Source organism: Xenopus laevis, chromosome 3S (assembly GCF_017654675.1).
Source record: "Xenopus laevis strain J_2021 chromosome 3S, Xenopus_laevis_v10.1, whole genome shotgun sequence".
In the NCBI taxonomy this organism is placed as follows: Eukaryota; Metazoa; Chordata; class Amphibia; order Anura; family Pipidae; genus Xenopus; species Xenopus laevis.
Window position 1 is genome coordinate 54174834 of NC_054376.1, and position 18522 is coordinate 54193355.

The 18522-nt window shown below is 37.9% G+C and overlaps 1 protein-coding gene across 8 annotated transcripts in view; it reads left to right on the forward strand.

The window, feature by feature from the left end:
- Positions 1–17648, forward strand: part of tcf12.S (transcription factor 12 (HTF4, helix-loop-helix transcription factors 4) S homeolog) — a 136467-nt gene extending 118819 nt beyond the window's left edge. For 5 of the 8 annotated variants that reach the window (XM_018255465.2, XM_018255467.2, XM_018255466.2 and 2 more), the window contains 7 exons: positions 1389–1460; positions 2232–2429; positions 8907–9015; positions 10388–10541; positions 11660–11892; positions 13362–13514; positions 14902–17648. In XM_018255465.2, the coding sequence (XP_018110954.1) occupies positions 1389–1460; positions 2232–2429; positions 8907–9015; positions 10388–10541; positions 11660–11892; positions 13362–13504 (909 nt within the window). In that variant the 3' untranslated portion in view covers positions 13505–13514; positions 14902–17648. The remainder of the gene's footprint in view (positions 1–1388; positions 1461–2231; positions 2430–8906; positions 9016–10387; positions 10542–11659; positions 11893–13361; positions 13515–14901) is intronic. The other 3 variants (XM_018255468.2, XM_018255469.2, XM_018255471.2) reach the window with 1 other exon arrangement.
- The last annotated feature ends 874 nt before the right edge of the window (positions 17649–18522 follow it).

Below are 18522 nucleotides of genomic sequence, written 5' to 3' on the forward strand. Positions count from 1 at the left end.
ATATTGCCATAGAGAATATAAAGGTTTCTCAGCAGCAAGACCACTCCTCCTCAGCCGTGTTTTACCAAATACTGTTTATTAGAACCAAACGTGCAGCCATAAAACCTTCAGGGCAAATGAACGTGACAGATGATGCTTTTTTCTCCCTGCCATTAGAATATGCAAATTAGGCTTTGGATTCAGTTTTGTATTCAGCCGAATCTTTTGTAGAGGATTCAGTTTATGGAGTACACAGTCAGCATAATATCAGACATATGCCCAGGAGTTCATATTCTAAAGTAATAAGACACTTTCCCATAGTTGCTTGTATTTTGGTGCATCCGTTGTTTATTAACCTTTATATTTTTCCCCTGAAGAGAGATTCCCTGCAGTAAATCTACAAATGGTGCACACACATTCTAGAGTTTAGAATTTAAAATCATGTGAACAAATACAAATATTGTTCATTTGCAGCCTCCTATGCCTTTCCTGACGTTGAATTTACTGTGAAGAACTATTGTGTATGTGCTGTGTAGCACCATCTCTAACACGCAATGGGATTTAGGGTTTACTCCTCATTGTACACTATTTATATATTTGCTTATAAGTTTGTTTAGATCTTGAAGATACAATAAATATATCCCATTCGCACAACACACAAGAGTTTTTATTTCTTTTTTCATATAGCAAGTATTTTTGAATTTAAAGGAACTGTAACACCAAAAAATGTAGTTTTTAAATGAATGACAATATAATACAGTGTTGCCCTGCACTGGTACAACTGGTGTGTTTGCTTTAAAACATACCTGTAGTTTATCTAGTCAAGCTGCTGTGTAGCCCTGGGGGGCAGCCATTCAAGCACAGGATACACAGTAGATAACAGACAAGTTCTGAAAAATCCTGTTGTATATTACAGAGATTATCTGTTATCTGCTGTGTATCCTGTGCCTTTTCTGGTTTTTCCAGCTTCAGTGGCTGCCCCCATGACTATACAGCAGCTTGTTTATATAAATATATTTCTGAAGCAAACACTCACATTTTACCAGTCAAGTTCAACACAATATTATATTTTCATTACTTTAAAACACTTTCCCTTCATGGAGTTATTGTTCCTTTAAGAACGCAGCGGCAGAAAATCAGAATGAAACAATGGTTTATCTGGGTGACTCCAACATGCTTGACTTCCGAATGAATTTAAGCACCACTTTACTGCTTTACTACAAAACCCCAATTCTTATTTACCGTATGCAAATCTCAGATCTTTAGCACCTTGTGTCTCTCTTCAATCAAATTCCCTGCTTTAATATAACTAACATTTCATGCTGACGATCATGTCAGTTGTTTCCTCACCTCCTCTTCAATTAATCGTAACCTTTGCTTTGCTTCTTCTTCTATCTTGACTTTGCCAGAAAAATCGCGTTGAGCAGCAACTTCACGAGCATTTGCAGGATGCTATGTCCTTCTTAAAGGATGTCTGTGAGGTAGTAGTTTTTCTCTCTAGACCATGCCATTTGTCTGTCTGTTCATTTCACTCACTCCGTCTTCTTTGGAGCTTTGTCTTCCACGATTTGAGATCCTTGGTCCATGTGTTACATTTTATGTTTAAAGAGTATTCGTACATTTTGGGGGGGGGGGGAGAAAAAAAATATTGAAAATAATAATTTTAAAGGAACATTTAGTTACCCAGTATTTTATGGGCAATTTATTCAGAAGTCCATTTTATAATAGGCTTTGCACAGAGCAATCATTAATATGACTCTAAGCCAGACCATATTTATTTCAGCTTATATTGCCAGTGGGTGGAAAATATATTAAGACATAAGTGTGTTGTTCACCTGGTCCCCCTGCTGGCTTCATTTCACAAATTGCATAGCAATATCTGCGTGCAGAAAAGTAGCATATGAGATGCATTAGGATCTGTTAAAGCCAGAGTAATTGCGTGTTTTATTAGCACCTGTTAAATGCAATGAAATGTTATAGAGGAAAAAGTCCCCAGATTTTACCACATTTCAGAGGATTTTTTTGCAAATGTTTTAAGGCAGCTAGCTTATTTACATGATATCCTTTATCTGTCCAGCGTTTGTACGTCTCCATTGGGATTTAGTAAAATACGCAAAACGCTACATTGTTGTACTTTTTCTGGATATATTTCCTGTTTGGGACACCCTTGAGTTTTGTGAAGCCACAAGAAATACTTGCTGTAGTAAATACCACTAGCAGGTAAATTAACCGTCACTGAATTTTATTTATAGCAATCCCGAATGGAAGATCGTTTGGATCGACTTGATGACGCAATTCACGTGCTTAGGAATCATGCAGTTGGACCCTCAACCAGTATGTCTGCTGATATACACAGCTTATTGGCTGCTACACATAATGGACCCATTGCAAGTCTGACCTCCAACTATGGAACACCTGGCCTTGTAGCAAACAGCCGACAGACTTCAATGGTAGGTCAAGATTTCAGCATATTGGTACAATTTGCAACAGCTTCATATGAAACGTGTCTTATTATAAGCTTTATTCAGGTTATTTTGTAATATCCGCCTTTAAAGAACCACATTTTTAATATTGGAAAATGCTAAAGACCCTGCACTCTTTGACCTTGACAGTGGCCCATAAAATTCTGCCGTTCCATGTGCTGAAAGCGGAGACTTTTGACAGAGTATATTTCAGCTTATACATGCATTCTTTCCAGATGGGTCATAATTGGCAGAACACTTTTTCTCCGTGAAATACGGTGCAGAGAGATTGAATAGGAAAAGCAGTCAAGAGGGACTGAATTTCAAGCGTTCTGGTCTGGAAAAGCTGTTTATTTTCTAAATTGGAACTAGACTTCAATAGCAGATGCTGGCAGAATGCAGTCTGAATGTGAATGTTAGTATGAGCAGGCCCTAAATTTTAACTCCCCCCCCCCCCCAGCACTCCCTTTCCTCCCTCAAAAAATGAATAGAGTGTGAGCACAGCTGTAGTGGAAGTAACACTGGAAAGGAAACAATTTTAATATAATTCCCAAAGCAGTGCAGTATAATCTATTCCATATTTATGCAAGGCATGGGAACCTTTTAGAAAAGGGCTATGGAATTAAATGGAAGGATCCTTATGCAGAAGTACTTTTTCTGCCTTTTCTGTGAAAGAAAGGCAGACTCCAAATTAAAGGGGATTGACACCTAAAGATGACCTTATTGATGTGATACAAGTTACAACACCATTTCTCATGCAGGCAGCTGCTCTCATTCATTTGAACAGGGAACATGCAGTCTGGGACACACTAATGCTCTGTCAAGCATGTGTCACCAGGAAATATTCCCTTCTCCTCCTCACTGTATATACCTGCATAGTAGGCACATTTCCAATGAATAGTAAGTGTGTGATGGTGGTCTAGGGCATTTTAATTATACTGCTTCTCCCTGGCACCACCGCAACAATCCTAATGCTGTCATCCTGATATTTCTACCCATTTATAGGGAGACATACAGTATGTCTTTCAATAATACATTTTACAATAGCAAAATCTTTGCCTACACACACACATTCTTCTCTTGGCCCAAATAGTTTTTTTTTTAGTTTACAATTCAGTTCAGGCCCCATACGAGTCAACATTTTTGACTGATATTGAAACCACTGACTGATAAGGAACAGTGATACCACCTACATATTTCAGTTGTCATAATATAGAACTTCAGACACATAAAAGAGCCAACGTATATGACAGTTGTTACAATTCCAGCTGCTATAACATAATTTCATTTAAATTTGCCCCTCCCCCCTTCCTTTATATCAATAACAAAGTATGATACGTGGACAAAATCTTTATATGTATGAAGTCTTAACTGAGACATTGATCCTAGGCCAATAGGTGTTGCAATTAACATCCCTGGTTCTTTTCATGTTGAATACTACAGTACAGTACATAAGTGGAAAAGTGCTCTTTGAGTAATGTAATTTTCCTTTGTTTTCTTCTGTGCAAGTCTAGAAGAGATAAGGAACTCAGATTTATTTATTTTTTTTGGCGTGGAAAGTAGGAAATGAGTCCGAGTCCTTTTTATTGCATAAGCAGATTATTTTTTTGACCTGACTTGAAGGTACTACATTTCCTGTGGTCTGCTTCATGATTTCTTTGCTTTTATCTGTAGCATTTTTAAGTCATGACATTGCCAGGCCCAAACAAGAAACTTCCGTATTTTGATTCTTCTTCAGAGCATTGTTTAGAATCCTGTTTTTAAGTTCTATTAAAGTGCCAGAATCTGGAGATGGCCACACACAGCCGCTAGTTTGGCTGATGGTTCATGTGTAGCCCTTTTTGTTTTACGGATAATGATCCATTGTGATCACTTTAGTTCCATTGCACCAATGCTATCCTAGTGAATTGCTGGTGATTTAGCATATATTATGGAACTATCAGTCTAATGGAGATATACAGTGAGGAAATACAGCTAAATATTCACTATACTCCCAGCTACTAAGTACCAACACATGACCGCTAAAATATTCAAATTTACTTTGGCTTTTATCAAAAGCATAGATTAGTAAAACGCTTTTCTTTTAAAGGTATTTGTTTGCCAATTGTTGTATCATTTCATTATAGGCAATGCATTATAAATCATGTGACTGACTCACTAGTACCCTAAGGTGCAGCAAAATAGCTTCTTTTCGTTATTTACACATGGTACTTTGTAATAAATAATCCGTCGATGGAAGCCAGTCCATTCTCAAGTTTAAAAATATAGGTGAATAATGTAATAAACGGTTCTAAGTTTGCTAACGCATAGCAACCAATCAGCATTTACTAGTCAGCTGTTGAACATGTGATTGGTTGCTAGATGGTGACAATCGAAACAATACCCCAAATTTCTTTCCATTACAGCTATTAGTGCCATAAATAGGTATATACACAATATATACTTATTGTAGTACAATATGTTGTTCTATCCAGCACCTAACTCTATAAATATTTGGTCCTTGCCTGCTGGTTTATTGCCACCTTTCAAGTTCATGCGGAGGACATCTTGCTCTATACATAATCTGAAAGCATTCCATCTGGACGTTATTATACATTTACTCAAAAAAGATTTTCAGCTATTCAACTATTTATTGGTTATATTGCATAGGACATTTGCCCAGGTCACCCACAGTTATTGCCCAGACAAGCCCAGATAATGACCCGTATTGGAGGACCTGCTGCCTTCGTAGGGGAGTTGTCGACATTGTTCTCATTTTATTTATTTTCAAAATAAACACTGACTAATCCGTTTATATATAATCTGTACTGAACCATAGAAGCCTTTGTCTTAAAGTGGGCATAGACATACAGATATTTGGTGCATGTAGGGCAGAAGACGAGCCAACTGATATCATATACTCATATATTGTGTGTGTATGTGTTGTATGTGTGTGTTAAGTTTTCTCTCATTTTACATTGTTGTTTTGTGGTCCCACCTATATATTGTGCATAATACGTTTCCCTGATTTTACATTTAAAGGAACAGTAACACCAAAAAATGTAAGTGTTTTAAAGTAATGAAAATATCATGTAATGTTGCCATGCACTGGTAAAACTGCTGTGTTTGCTTCAGAAACACTACTATAGTTCATATAAACAACCTGCTGTGTAGCAATGGCGGAAAATGAAAAACGGCTACATGGCACAGGTTAACTAATGGATAACAGATAACACCCTTAGACAGACAGTTTATTTGCTATTTGCTGTGTAACCTGAGCCTTTTCTCCTTTGAATAGCTGCCCCCATGGCTACAGCAGCTTATTTATATAAACAATAGTAGTGTTTCTGAAGCAAACACTGCAGTTTTACCAGTGCAGGGCAACACTGCATTATATTTTCATTACTTTAAACCACTTTTATTTTTTGATGTTACTGTTCCTTTAACTGGCTTTTACATCATTTTTTCTGGTCCCCTGAAAAATGTAAAGTGGGGGTTCTACTGTGTGTGTAATATTAAGATTGAGGAACACATTATAAGAAAGCTAACTTGCACACCAGTGATTCATGCGTTATTACTCTAGGGAATGTGGTACAGATGATTTCTTCTGCAGGATTCATTTTACAATTAAATCCTTAAAATCAACACTGGTATTAATTGTGCCCCACCCTGTGTGTGAAGCAGCTAATTAGGCACATTCACACACAGCACAGGCCAGTTAGTTCCCTCAGGTTCATTGAATGGAAACAGATGCTGGTTGGCTGGTGGGCTAAATGAAGGCAGTGTCTATTGCAGTTCATAGGGCAGCTCTGTGTCCTGTGTTAGTGGAGATTTTATTAGGGAGTCAGGCTTCTGTGATCACTGAAATGTAGACAAGTGGTGTCTGTGTGTTAGACAGCTGTATGCTAATGTATCCTATGGGACTGTGCTGGGGAGGTCACACTGCACACACAAAAGACTATTTGTACACCTGTTGTGTGTGTGTGGACATTGCCATCTTAATGACTTTAACCCCTTCAGTATGGAACACTTCCAGAATCCAGCATTTACTTCTAAGGCATTCAAAGGCAAATGAAAGGCGGCCTCTCTGCGAAAGTGATTTTTTTTTTTTTCCCCTCTAGAATGATTCCAAGAATGTTTTGGAAACCTGCACAAGAAATGCCATTTTATTAAACACAATGTGATGAGCCAGTAAATAATGGAAACACTTAGGGGGTTATGTATTAAAGTCTGAATGCCAAAAACTCAAAAAAATTAAGTGTTTTTACTATAAAATTAAAATTTTTTGTGGGGAAAAAAACCCTCAATTTTTTCAGAATTTATTATATTCAAGGATGGAAAAAGTCTGAATCTGAAAATCCGGCATCTGTTGTATATAAGTCAATGGAAGAAATCGCAAAGATATCCTGATCTGTGCACATTTTTCATTTGTTTAAACACTTTGAGAAAGGCTTGGGAGCATGCCCAAACGTCAGTCCCCATATTTTGTAATATACGTTTTTATTCTTTCTTTAAGACCTGTTAGTGCGGATAATTTCTTTTTGAGGTGGACACTAGTTTGCAGACTTTGCTCCCAGTCCTGTGAACTGCTTTTTTGTAAGTGACAGCAACTCTGAGGAATATATATATATATATATATATATATATATATATATATATATATATATATATATATATATATATATATATATATAATGAGAGCTGTTTTTGTGAATAACCAGGCAACTGATTTTATTTGCCCTCCATACCCTTCTGTTACCACCAAGACTACAATTGTATCTCTTGTGTTTCTTATTAACATATACAAGATATCTGTAGGCTTGCTGTCTAAAGTGCTTCTACCCTGTTGGCATTACAGACTCATTTTACAGTGGCAACAGTAATAATGGAATAACTTTTAATCCCGGATTAGTCCACCTTTACACCAAGACTACAGTGTTCTCCTATGAGCAGTGTTCAAGATAAACGGGAGTTTTCAGCAAAGTAGTTTACCATTGTCTCTCTCTCTCTCTCTCTCTCTCTCTCTCTCGTCTGAAATAGAACAGAACAGGTTAAATAATCCACTTTAGAGTCTTTTTCCCCCCCATTCAGCCAGATAATGTGGATTCTGAATCATCATTTAATGGCTGCAGGAACACAAAATATATTTGCCATGAAAATCTGAATACATGTTGATTTTGTAACGTACTTAATCAAGGACAACTTGAAAAAAGCCATTCATTAGATGAGGGGAATGCTAACAAATGGTCTCGCTGCTGAAAAGAACAGCTGTGTACTTGTGTACATATCATGCCTTCTTAGTTTTAAATCTCTTCATTTCACTTGTAAATTGTCACAGATTACTTTTCCTTGCATTGAAGCCATAGATAAGGCCAATAAATGAAAATCCCTAGCCACTTTTTTTTTTAAATGGGGAGACTAAACTTTTCCGAATTATTTTATGGATGTGCTGTTAAAGTGTTGCTTTGTATGAAAGCATTGTGCTGAATCCTTTATTCACACTTACTTCCCTTGATTTGGTGTAATGTGCAGTCTTTCCATCCTCCTGACAACTAAATTCTTTCCCTTTCCTAAATAACGGGATACACACTGGGTGCAGCCTATTCTGTAGTTACACATGCTTATGATACAGGACACTGTGTAAATATTAGTGAAAGGAGACATATAGGGTAAATGAAAAAACCCTAATTTTGTAGGCAATTATAAGTAATATATGATGTTGCTTTTACATAGTGCTAAAAATGAAAATTATCTTTATTATTAGCCCCTTTATTGGAGCTCCGTATAGATGTTCACTGGTCCCTGTCCCTGTTTTAAATGAGGGGTGGGCCAGTAGGAGGGGGACAGCCAATCACAGCAGAAAAGACAGGCTTCAGTTTCCTATCAGGTCCTGCTAGCTGCTGATTGGTTCCTGTCCTACAGTGCAGTGAGCTGAGAGCCGCCAGCTCCCCTGCACAGCCTGGGAATTTAGGGAGAAGGAAGGGATTATTAGGGTTTTTGCAGAAATATTCAATAAATCAGCCTGAAACTACTTTTTTTAGCACAATTCTTCTATATCTAAATGAGTATAACTCACTGGTACATTCTTATTTTTTACACAAAATGTCTCCTTTAATGTTCATAGAGCTTTCATATGTGCAGCAACATTCCATAGTAATTAGAGCAAATATAGACAACCCCCCTCTTACAACTTTATAACCCTATGTAATAGTAATATACCATCTCTTGTGTATATGGCACATGGGGTATGTTTCATTGTTGTGCTTATACCCCCTTACATTGACTTATATGGGAGGCACCTGGCCATTACCCATTACTAGTCCTTTTCAGACTAAGCATTTTGGACTGTAATGGTGCTGTTGGAGAATATCCATTTATTTAAAAAAAAGCTGTCTGAAAAGTGCCCTGTGTTCAACCAGTTTAAGTAATATATTATGTATTTGCTATGGCCTCCTAGTAATGTTTGTGGTTTTTTTCTTGTGATAGGTGGCAAATCACAGAGAAGACTCTGTATCCAGTGAACATTCGGTTCTATCAAGCACAGTTTCTGCATCAAACACAGACATTTCTCACAAAGCCCAAGAAAATTACAGAGGTAATGTCAATACAAGGGTGAGAATCCACTGATTCCCAGACAAATAGTCAGGATCACAAAGTGACACTTGCAGCTGAATTTCTGTACAAGAGGCAGTCATGCTAGAGTGTGCAAAACACCCCAAATGACAGGGTATGACAAGACCCCAAAGAATGTTTCCTCCACCTTATTCAGTTTTAATGCTACCAACAGCAGTGGGAAAGTACAGCTTCAGAGGGTCACATCTAAGGGTCTGAGCACACAGGCAGATAGGGGAGATAGTCACCAGGCGACAAATCTCCTCTTCTTCGCAGCGACTAATCTTCCTGATCTGCCTTCCCCTGGCTAAAATGTAAATTACCTGGGGGCACACGGAATACTTCATTTTCCAAAGTCGCTCGTAATTGCCTCACGAGGAAAGTTTGGAAAACAAAGCGCTCCGTGTGCCCTCCTCAGGCGATTTACATTTTAGCCAGGGGAAGGCAGATCGGGAATATTAGTCACCGCGAAGAAGAGGAGATTTGTCGCCTGGTGACTTATCTCCCCAAATCTGCCAGACCCTAAAGCTACTCGTGTGGAATTATCAATTGCAACATTAAGGCCTGTGTATAAATACAGACCAAGAATCGGACAATCTCTGGCTCCTCTGTGTGCAGACACACACAGCAGATATTGGTTTGGAAATACAGGTATGCGACCTGTTATCCAGAATGCTCGGGACCTGGGGCTTTCTGCAATTTGGACCGTCATACCTTAAGTGTGCTAAAAATAAATGTAAACATTAAATTAAGCCAATAGGCTGGTTCTGCTTCCAATAACGATTAATTATATCTTAGTTGGGATCAAGTACACGGTATGTTTTATTATCACAGAGAAAAAAGGAAATTATTTCCATAATTTCCATAATTCAGATCTTTCTGGATAACAAGTTTCCAGATAATGGATCCCGTACCTGTATGAGTATGTATTCACTTGTTGTGACTGTACTCAGACTAACATTACCTAGGAGTGCACACGAGGATTGTCTGATTGTTGGTTTGCATTTATACACGGGCTGATATTCACTGTAATTTTACTGTAAACCAGTGCTCCTCAACAACTGGCTCATGAGAAATATGTTGCTTGCATTGACCATAAAGCTGCTGCTTGTTTCTGAATTTAGAGTATGTTGAGTTTTTGTAGGTCTTATTCAGAGGACAGAAACTTGGGGAAAGCTACATATCGATGGCACATGCATTCTCATATTGTTGTGGGAAAAAATGAATAGCAAAAGCTTTCCAGCATCTATATTACCTCGTATTGCTTGTATAGCTATCATAACACCATAGAGATTCATGGGAGCACAACAAGTTTGCTTAATATAGACTTACAAAGACTTTGTGTTTCTACACAGCATTATCCGTGGGATTGGCCAGTCAGCCAGCACTACAGAACCTGATAGAAATCAAGACTGAGCACAAAGAAAAGGATGAGAATATACACGATGACGTCTCTTCAGATGATGACTCTTCTCAAAAAGAAATGAAAGCTTCCCGAGGGAGAACAAGGTTATTTATTGTGTTGCTTTTATTTCCAAATTTGCGAGAGCAAAGCTTCTTTGTGAAACTGACGTATTTCTATAGGAAAGATTTAGATATGCAGGATGCATCATTTTCATCTCATTTTAACACTGATCACCGTATTATGACTATATCTGCAATGATAGCCACAAAAGAAACTATTGTGCAGTTCTAATCTAGGCATAACATACTTCACTTCTATGAACAGGGTAGTGGGAAATGCACGTGAGCCCACAAGGATTCCTAAACCGCTATAAATGAGTATAACTCATGATGAGGAAACTGCTGCAGGCTTCTGGTGTACCCTTTTAGGGAAATCATTTTAACAAGAAGGATATATAACTAATACATATAAATGCCATTAAAAACTGGCATTCTCTGCACCTATTTGTTGGAAAATATTTTTTATTGTAATTCTATACTTAGCTGATTTCTATATTTAAGGGGGTGGTTCACCTTTAAGTTAACTTTTAGTATTTGATAGAATGGCCAATTCTAAGCAAGTTTTCATTTTTTTAATTTGTATACTTTTGAAATGATTTGCCTTTTTCTTCTGACACAGTCCAGCTAAAAACAAATGCTCTTTAAGGCGACACATTTATTGTTATTGCTACTTTTTAATTATTCATATTTCTATTCGTGCCCTTTCCTATTTGTATTCCAGTCTCTTATTCTGATTAGTGCACGTTTGCTGGGGTAATTTGAATCCTAGCAACCACACAGCTGAACTTGCAAACTGGAGAGCTGCTGAATAAAAAGCTAAATAACTCAAAAACCACAAATAATAAAAAATGAAAACCAATTGCAATTTGTCTCAGAAGATCACTCTCTACATCATACTAAAACCCAATGGTGAACATTTAAGTGCCATTTCTTATTTTACCTTGAAAATAGCCAACACATACACTATTAGTTATAATTCCCATCTACTTGTTCTGAGTGACCAGTAATTCATCAAGTAGATTAAATAAAGTGGGAAACATATCTGTAAGGTCTGTGTGTTTGATGTTTGTTAGATTGTCTGTGAACACGCAACATGTTACATTGTTTTGCCTCCACATTGAGAATAAATGAAATAACAGAGTATAATTGCTTCCCGTGTTCAGCAGTATCAATGAAGATGAAGATTTAAATCCAGAACAGAAACTGGAGAGGGAAAAGGAAAGGAGAATGGCAAACAACACAAGGGAACGTCTGCGAGTCAGAGACATCAATGGAGCGTTTAAAGAGCTCGGGCGCATGTGTCAACTACATCTAAAGAGCGAGAAACCACAGACGAAACTGCTAATTCTTCATCAGGCCGTATCAGTTATCCTCAATCTAGAACAACAAGTCAGAGGTCAGTGGGGCTGAATAGAAATATATAGAATTATTCTCATATACATAAGTAGGTACAGATTCCTGGTTATGAGGTTTCATTAATAAAGGATAGTTCAATCTTGATAAAATATTGATACATATCTGCAGTAATGACAAACATACACAATATAAAACACAAACCCCCAAAGGCACTACATTTTTCCAGGAATCCCACAGTAACCAATAAGATGTTTGCATTTAAACAGGTGACCAGTAACCAATAAGATGTTTGCATTTAAACAGGTGACCAGTAAATGGTAACTGCTGATTGGTTGCTATGGATTACTGCCCCTGGGCAAACTTAGTGCCCTTTTTTACATAACAAGTCAACCCCAAAATATAAATTTGCCTAATAAAAGAAAACTTAATTCTAAGCAACTTTGCACTATACATTCATTACAATTTTTCTGTGTTTTTTAAGTTATTTGTATATGTATTGCTATTGAAATCAGTGTCGGTCTGTCCCTTTCTGTCTGTCCCTTTCTATTCTCTGCCTTGATGTCTAAAGCTGGCCATACATGAAGAGATCCGCTTATCTGGTGACATTGCCAAATGAGCGGATCTTTCACCTATATGCCCACCAACGGCAGGTCTATATTGAGGTAATCTGAACATTCGGCCCTAGGGCTGAACTATTGGATTACAACTAGGAGCAATGGGCTCTGACGGGTCAGTCGGTGGAAAAATTAAACCTTCCCGATTGATATCGATCAGTAAGATCCATCGGAAGCCCCCATACACGTGCAGATAAATTGCCGAATTGGCCTTCATCCAACAGTCGGATAAATATAGTTCTTACCTGCGATTTCTCCTTCACTAACTGTATTCAGTGTTTCTTCGCATGGCAACGTGTCGGCTCCAGCTGCTCCGTGGAGTTCCTCCCTAAAAAAAGTAACAACCAGGAGTTAAAGGAACAGTAAAACCAACAAATAAAAGTGTTTCAAAGTAATGAAGAGCATGTACTGTTGCCCTGCACTGGTAAACCTGATGTGTTTGCTTCAGAAAACACATCAAATTTTTTTTTTATTTTTTGATGTTACTGGTCCTTTAAGCAAATGCTGCTTTCAATAGCAATTGTTTTTACAAATGACTTTAAAAGTACTGAAAATTTGTAATGAGTGTATATTGGAAAGTTGCTTAGAATTATGTTTTCTTTTATAAGGCCAATTTTTATATTGGGGTTGACTTGTCCTTTAAGGCAATATTTCTAGTTGTTGGGGGGTGAAAGTTAACCCTTTGTATTGTGTAAAGTGTATGTCTTTGAATTCCTTACAAAGTATTAGTAGAAGCAAAAATGTTTCTGTTTTTATAAGTTGTTTTACAACATTAAACAAATGGAATATCGTAATCAAGAAGCCAGATTACAGGATAAGATCGCTGCTTTATTTTGATTAATGATAAAAAAAAACATGTAATTTTAAACCTTATGATTTTTATTTTACTCTGCAGAGAGGAACCTTAACCCCAAAGCAGCCTGCCTTAAACGAAGGGAAGAAGAAAAAGTTTCTGCCGTATCGGTAGAGCCACCAAACACACATCCAGGAGCTCATCCTTGTCTTACTGATACTACCAACCCTATGGGTCATATGTAACATCAGTCAGGTACGTACCAACTCTGTGCATTATACCATTCAAGTAAGCTATATACAGCTGTGGGATCCGTTATCCAGAAAGTTCCGAATTATGGAAAGGCCGTCTCCCATAGACTCAAATTTTTATCCAATTTTTTTTAAAATTATTTCTTCTTTTCTCTGTAATAATAAAACAGCAGCTTGTACTTGATCCAAACTAAGATATAATTAATCCTTATTTGAATCAAAACCAGCCTATTGGGTTTATTTAATGTTTCCATGATTTTCTAGTAGATTTACAGTGTGAAGATCCAAATTAAAGAAAGATCCGTTATCTGGAAAACCCCAGGTCCCGAGCATTCTGGATGACCAGTCCCATATCTGTACTAGCAAAATATTTTTTCTGTGTTAAAATGAATAACTATGCAGTACCCTATAGTACCTTATCTAGTTGATGTACAATTTTTTACCTTTTGTTTATTATCTGCATTCACAGAGCCACCTTCATATTCAGGCTGGTCTCTACCTTTCAGTTATGTTATTTCTTAGTGCCCTATTGCCAGAGGTTTCCAAAAGTACATCAGTAATAGGAGGCCTAACCATTGCAAATGTTTTCTTTTTCCTTTAAAGGGATCCTGTCATGGGAAAACATGTTTCTTTTTTTTTCCCAAATTGCATCAGTTAATAGTGCTGCTCCAGTGGAATTCTGCACTGAAATCCATTTTTAAAAAAAGCAAACAGTTTTGTTTTTTTTATATTCAATTTTGAAATCTGACATGGGGCTAGACATATTGTCAGTTTCCCAGCTGCCCCCAGTCATATGACTTGTGCTCTCATAAACTTCAGTCACACTTTACTGCTGTACTGCAAGTTGGAGTGATATCACCCCCCTCCCACCCCCACCCCCCCAGCAGCCTAACAACAGAACAATGGGAAGGTAAGCAGATAGCAGCTCCCTAACATGTAGATGTAGGAACAACACTCAATATTAAAAGCCAAGTCCCACTGAGACTGATTTAGTTACATTAAGTAGGAGAAATAACAGCCTGCCATCCTAAAGTGCAGGCACAAGTCACATGACTGGGGGCAGCTGGGAAACTCACAATATGTCTAGCCCCATGTCAGATTTCAAAATTGAATATAAAGAAAATCAGTTTGCTCTTTAGAGATCTGAGAACTGGATTTCAGTGCAGAATTCTGCTAGAGTAGCACTATTAACTGACAGTAGCAGTATTTTCCATGACCGTATCACTTTAAAGATCAAATCTGAGTACTTTTTAGTGGCAGAGAGCAAACTTGATTAAGACCCAAACAAATGTCCTGTAAACCTTATTCTTTGCTATTCATATGCCATTGGGCAGCCGTGAAAAGGCCTCTTTATTCAGCAATGAGCTCTAACCTTGGTCTCTGCTCTGCAGGTCTCCCGCGCTATTGATAGGATATATATATATAGGTGACCTCTCATCACAAGGAAACGTACAACTAAGATACTGACGACACAAATCTGACAGGATCACAAGAAAATGAAGAGGGAGAAATCAAATGAACTTGAAGCAAGAACTCCAAAATGCAATCTATAGCCTGAAGCAAAACCCTTCTATCAGACGCTGAACTGTAGCGATGGGGATAGAATGACATCACACGCCGGGTGTCGCTTCTGCACAATCAGACTGTCAGTGTCTCTGCCTTGTGCCTAAACGAAATTGACAAATGCATTGTATCTACACATTTTATTTATTATGGAACTGTTCTAAAGGTATAAAAGGAAAAAGTTGGGCTGAAAGTGGAGAAGATTTGAGTTGATGGCAGCATTTGTATAACTGTTCATATACAGAGAATAAAAGGCAACCATTGTCCCTTAGCATTCCCAGCAAACCTATTAGTGTCTTAACAATGGAAGGGAATTGGCTTTTACCAATCCTTTCCATTACTGTTGCCATATGAATAGTGTTTTCCATCTACTGGAAAATATTACTTTGGAATAGATTTTGTTGTTGATTTCAATGTTATTTTTGGTCTCTGGTAATCTGAACAGTTATGGGCATAGCTAACCTTCCACGCTCCACGCTCCATGCTTATAGAAAGGCCTGGAGCAATTAAGTGACATCACACGGGGGGTATATTATTCCCTCTCAACACTGTGTTGTAAAGGGGATTCATAGTAAGGCCTCCTGGGGCAATGTTTCTATGCAATACCTGCTACATATAGAGGACATAAGGCGTTCACTGTGAGGAAACACAAAAGGAGATTTTGCAGGGATGCACCGAATCCAGGATTCAGTTCAGGATTCGGCCTTTTTCAGCAGGATTCGGATTTGGCCGTATCCTTCTGCCCGGCCAAATCGAAACTGAATCCTAATTTGCATATACAAACAGTGTTGGACTGGGACACCAGGGGCCCACCCAAGAACCTTAGACCAGGGGCCACTCTCACTACTATTATTCTTCCTTTCCTCACTCAACCTCTATTCTCCTAGTCTCCTTTCTTTACATATTATAATCGATTATTCCATCTATTGAGTCTCTTTTTCTCATAGAAATAGGGAATGGCCATGAAATAGGCCAAATGTTTAGCAGCATGAGGGTCCACTGACACCTGGGCCCACCGGGACTTTTCCTGGTATCCCTGTGGGCCAGTCCCGACACTGGGGTGAGGAGGGAAATCACTCAACTTTTGTCACAAAATGTTTTCCCCTTCCCACCCATATGCAAATTAGGATTTGGTTCGGTATTAGGATTTGGTTCGGTTGTTAGACGAATGTTTCACGCGAAGGATTCGGGGGTTCGGCCGAATCCAAAATAGTGAATTCGGTGCATCTCTAGTAATTACTGTGACTATTTACGATAGCAGGTAAAGTTAGAACAACAATAAATCTGAGGTTAGGGTCTTCAGGTAGAGAGTGATTATTTGCACCGCCCTGAGCCCTCAGCTGGGGGAGCGGACAAACCGAAAATTCTTTGTAGCAGGCACTCAATAAAGGCAAACTTCCACCAGGCAGTTAGTTCAAAGTGAAAACCGAGTTTATTGTCTCCACAACCTTACGCGTTTCGTGTTACAAACAGTTAATCATAGGCTTAAGTTAGAACAACACGTAGGTATGAGATAATGTCAGAATGAAACGAGGGCAATGTCAGCGCTTTATCAATTGAAATGGCGATTCAGTGTAGGATTCAACAAACGCCCCTCGTTAACATCCCAATCCTGATACTCTGGAACCATATTCACGTATTGGCGTCTATACAAACACCGTGAATGTCACTGTAAGCCGTCTTCCACTACTATGAGCATGGAAGGGTAGAAATCATTTCTTATGGTCTGAACAAAATGAAGATAACTCTAAAGAGAACAAAATATACTGTATATATCATTTTGGGAACCTTAAATCATATCGTGGCCGATCCCGGGAATAATGGTGAGGTTAGTGGATTAATTCCAGTTGCTTCTAAATATCAGTTATCATGGGACTATATCTGTGGCCTTGTTCTTTATTCCAGTATTTATCAACTAAACAAACGTTGTTGCATATGATTGATCACTTGCCACTGCCTGACCTTTTTTCCTTTATACCCGTCTCTTCTTTTCCTTCATTTTTTTTGTTTTGTTTTCTTTTGTTTCTATTTTTCTCGTTGCTATATTAGACGTTGCCGTATGCCCAAACGCTTCTCTTCATAAAATAGAAAGAAAAAAACATTTGGCTTATTTTTCACTGTAGTTAGTCTTTTATACAATAATCTTGTAAGAAAATTTCTTGGATTCTAAATATTACTCTTTCTAGATTTTTGAAATCGAAAAAGTTTTCAGTAAAAAAGTTTCTTACTTTATTTTACTATATTAGGTAGTAAAAATGTAGGGTTATTTACCATAACCTGTTCATTTATATCAGAAATTTACAATAGCATTATAAGAACATAGTAGGGTCCTAGCAACCGTGTAGTACCTATGGAGTATTGTAAGAGCTAATCGTCCAAGATGAATTGCTTTATCATCTTGTTCCTCCGGTTTCCATTGTTGGTCTCTTGCAGATTTGTACCCTGTGTCAGTCAACGTATTGTTGATAACTCTCTTCAACCAGCAGCAAGAAGTTCAAACATTTCTGTCAATGTAACAGAAACACAATATGTATATAACATTTATGTAGCAATAAATGTGCCATCTTTTTTTAAATACAGTAGAGCCGTGTATTTCTTCTCCATGCCTCCCTCCTAAGGAACATGATTGTGATTCATTCTTGTGCCTTTTCTGTTTCCTTGTTTTGTCTCATTACAATCTTGCATTAAACAATTCGGTACAATCAGGACCTTAGTAAATAGATGCTGTATTAAAACGTTTCCACACCCTTTAAAGGAGAAGGGAAGTTTAAAACTAAGTAAGCTTTATCAGAAAGGTCTATATAAATACACCAGTAAACCCTCAAAGTAATGCTGCTCTGAGTCCTCTGTCAAAAGAAACACAGCACTTCTTTCCTTCTATTGTGTACACATGGGCTTCTGTATCAGACTTCCTGTTTTCAGCATAAACCTCCAGGGCTAGGGCTTGAGCATGCTCAGTTTGCTCCTCCCCTCTTCCTGCTGTAATCTGTGAGCAGGGAGAGACTCAGGCAGGAAGTGATGTAACAGCAAGCTAATATTACAGCTGCTTTACTAAACCGAGACAGGGTCTAGATATGTTTACTCAGTTATGGAAAAGCATTCTGCAGAATAAATATAGTGTTCTAGCTTGCACTATTGTGGCTAATCTATTGGCAATAAACTGCCTTGGTAGCTTTCCTTCTCCTTTAACATAATGTGCCTACAAGGGGACCTTAGTCATAGGCCCTATGACTTAGGGCTAAATGGCTCATAAACTCTAGCCTATGACTAAGTAGAAATTTAAAGTATTTGCCCAATCAAAAGGCAACCCATAGCAGTTGCTGGGGAGTGTATTCATCAGGGATAAGCTGCAAGGACATATATATATTATATATTTATTTATTCACGATTCTACTTTAAAGTCCCATGATTACGGACATGGATTTTGAAAACTATTGATTTCTATTTCT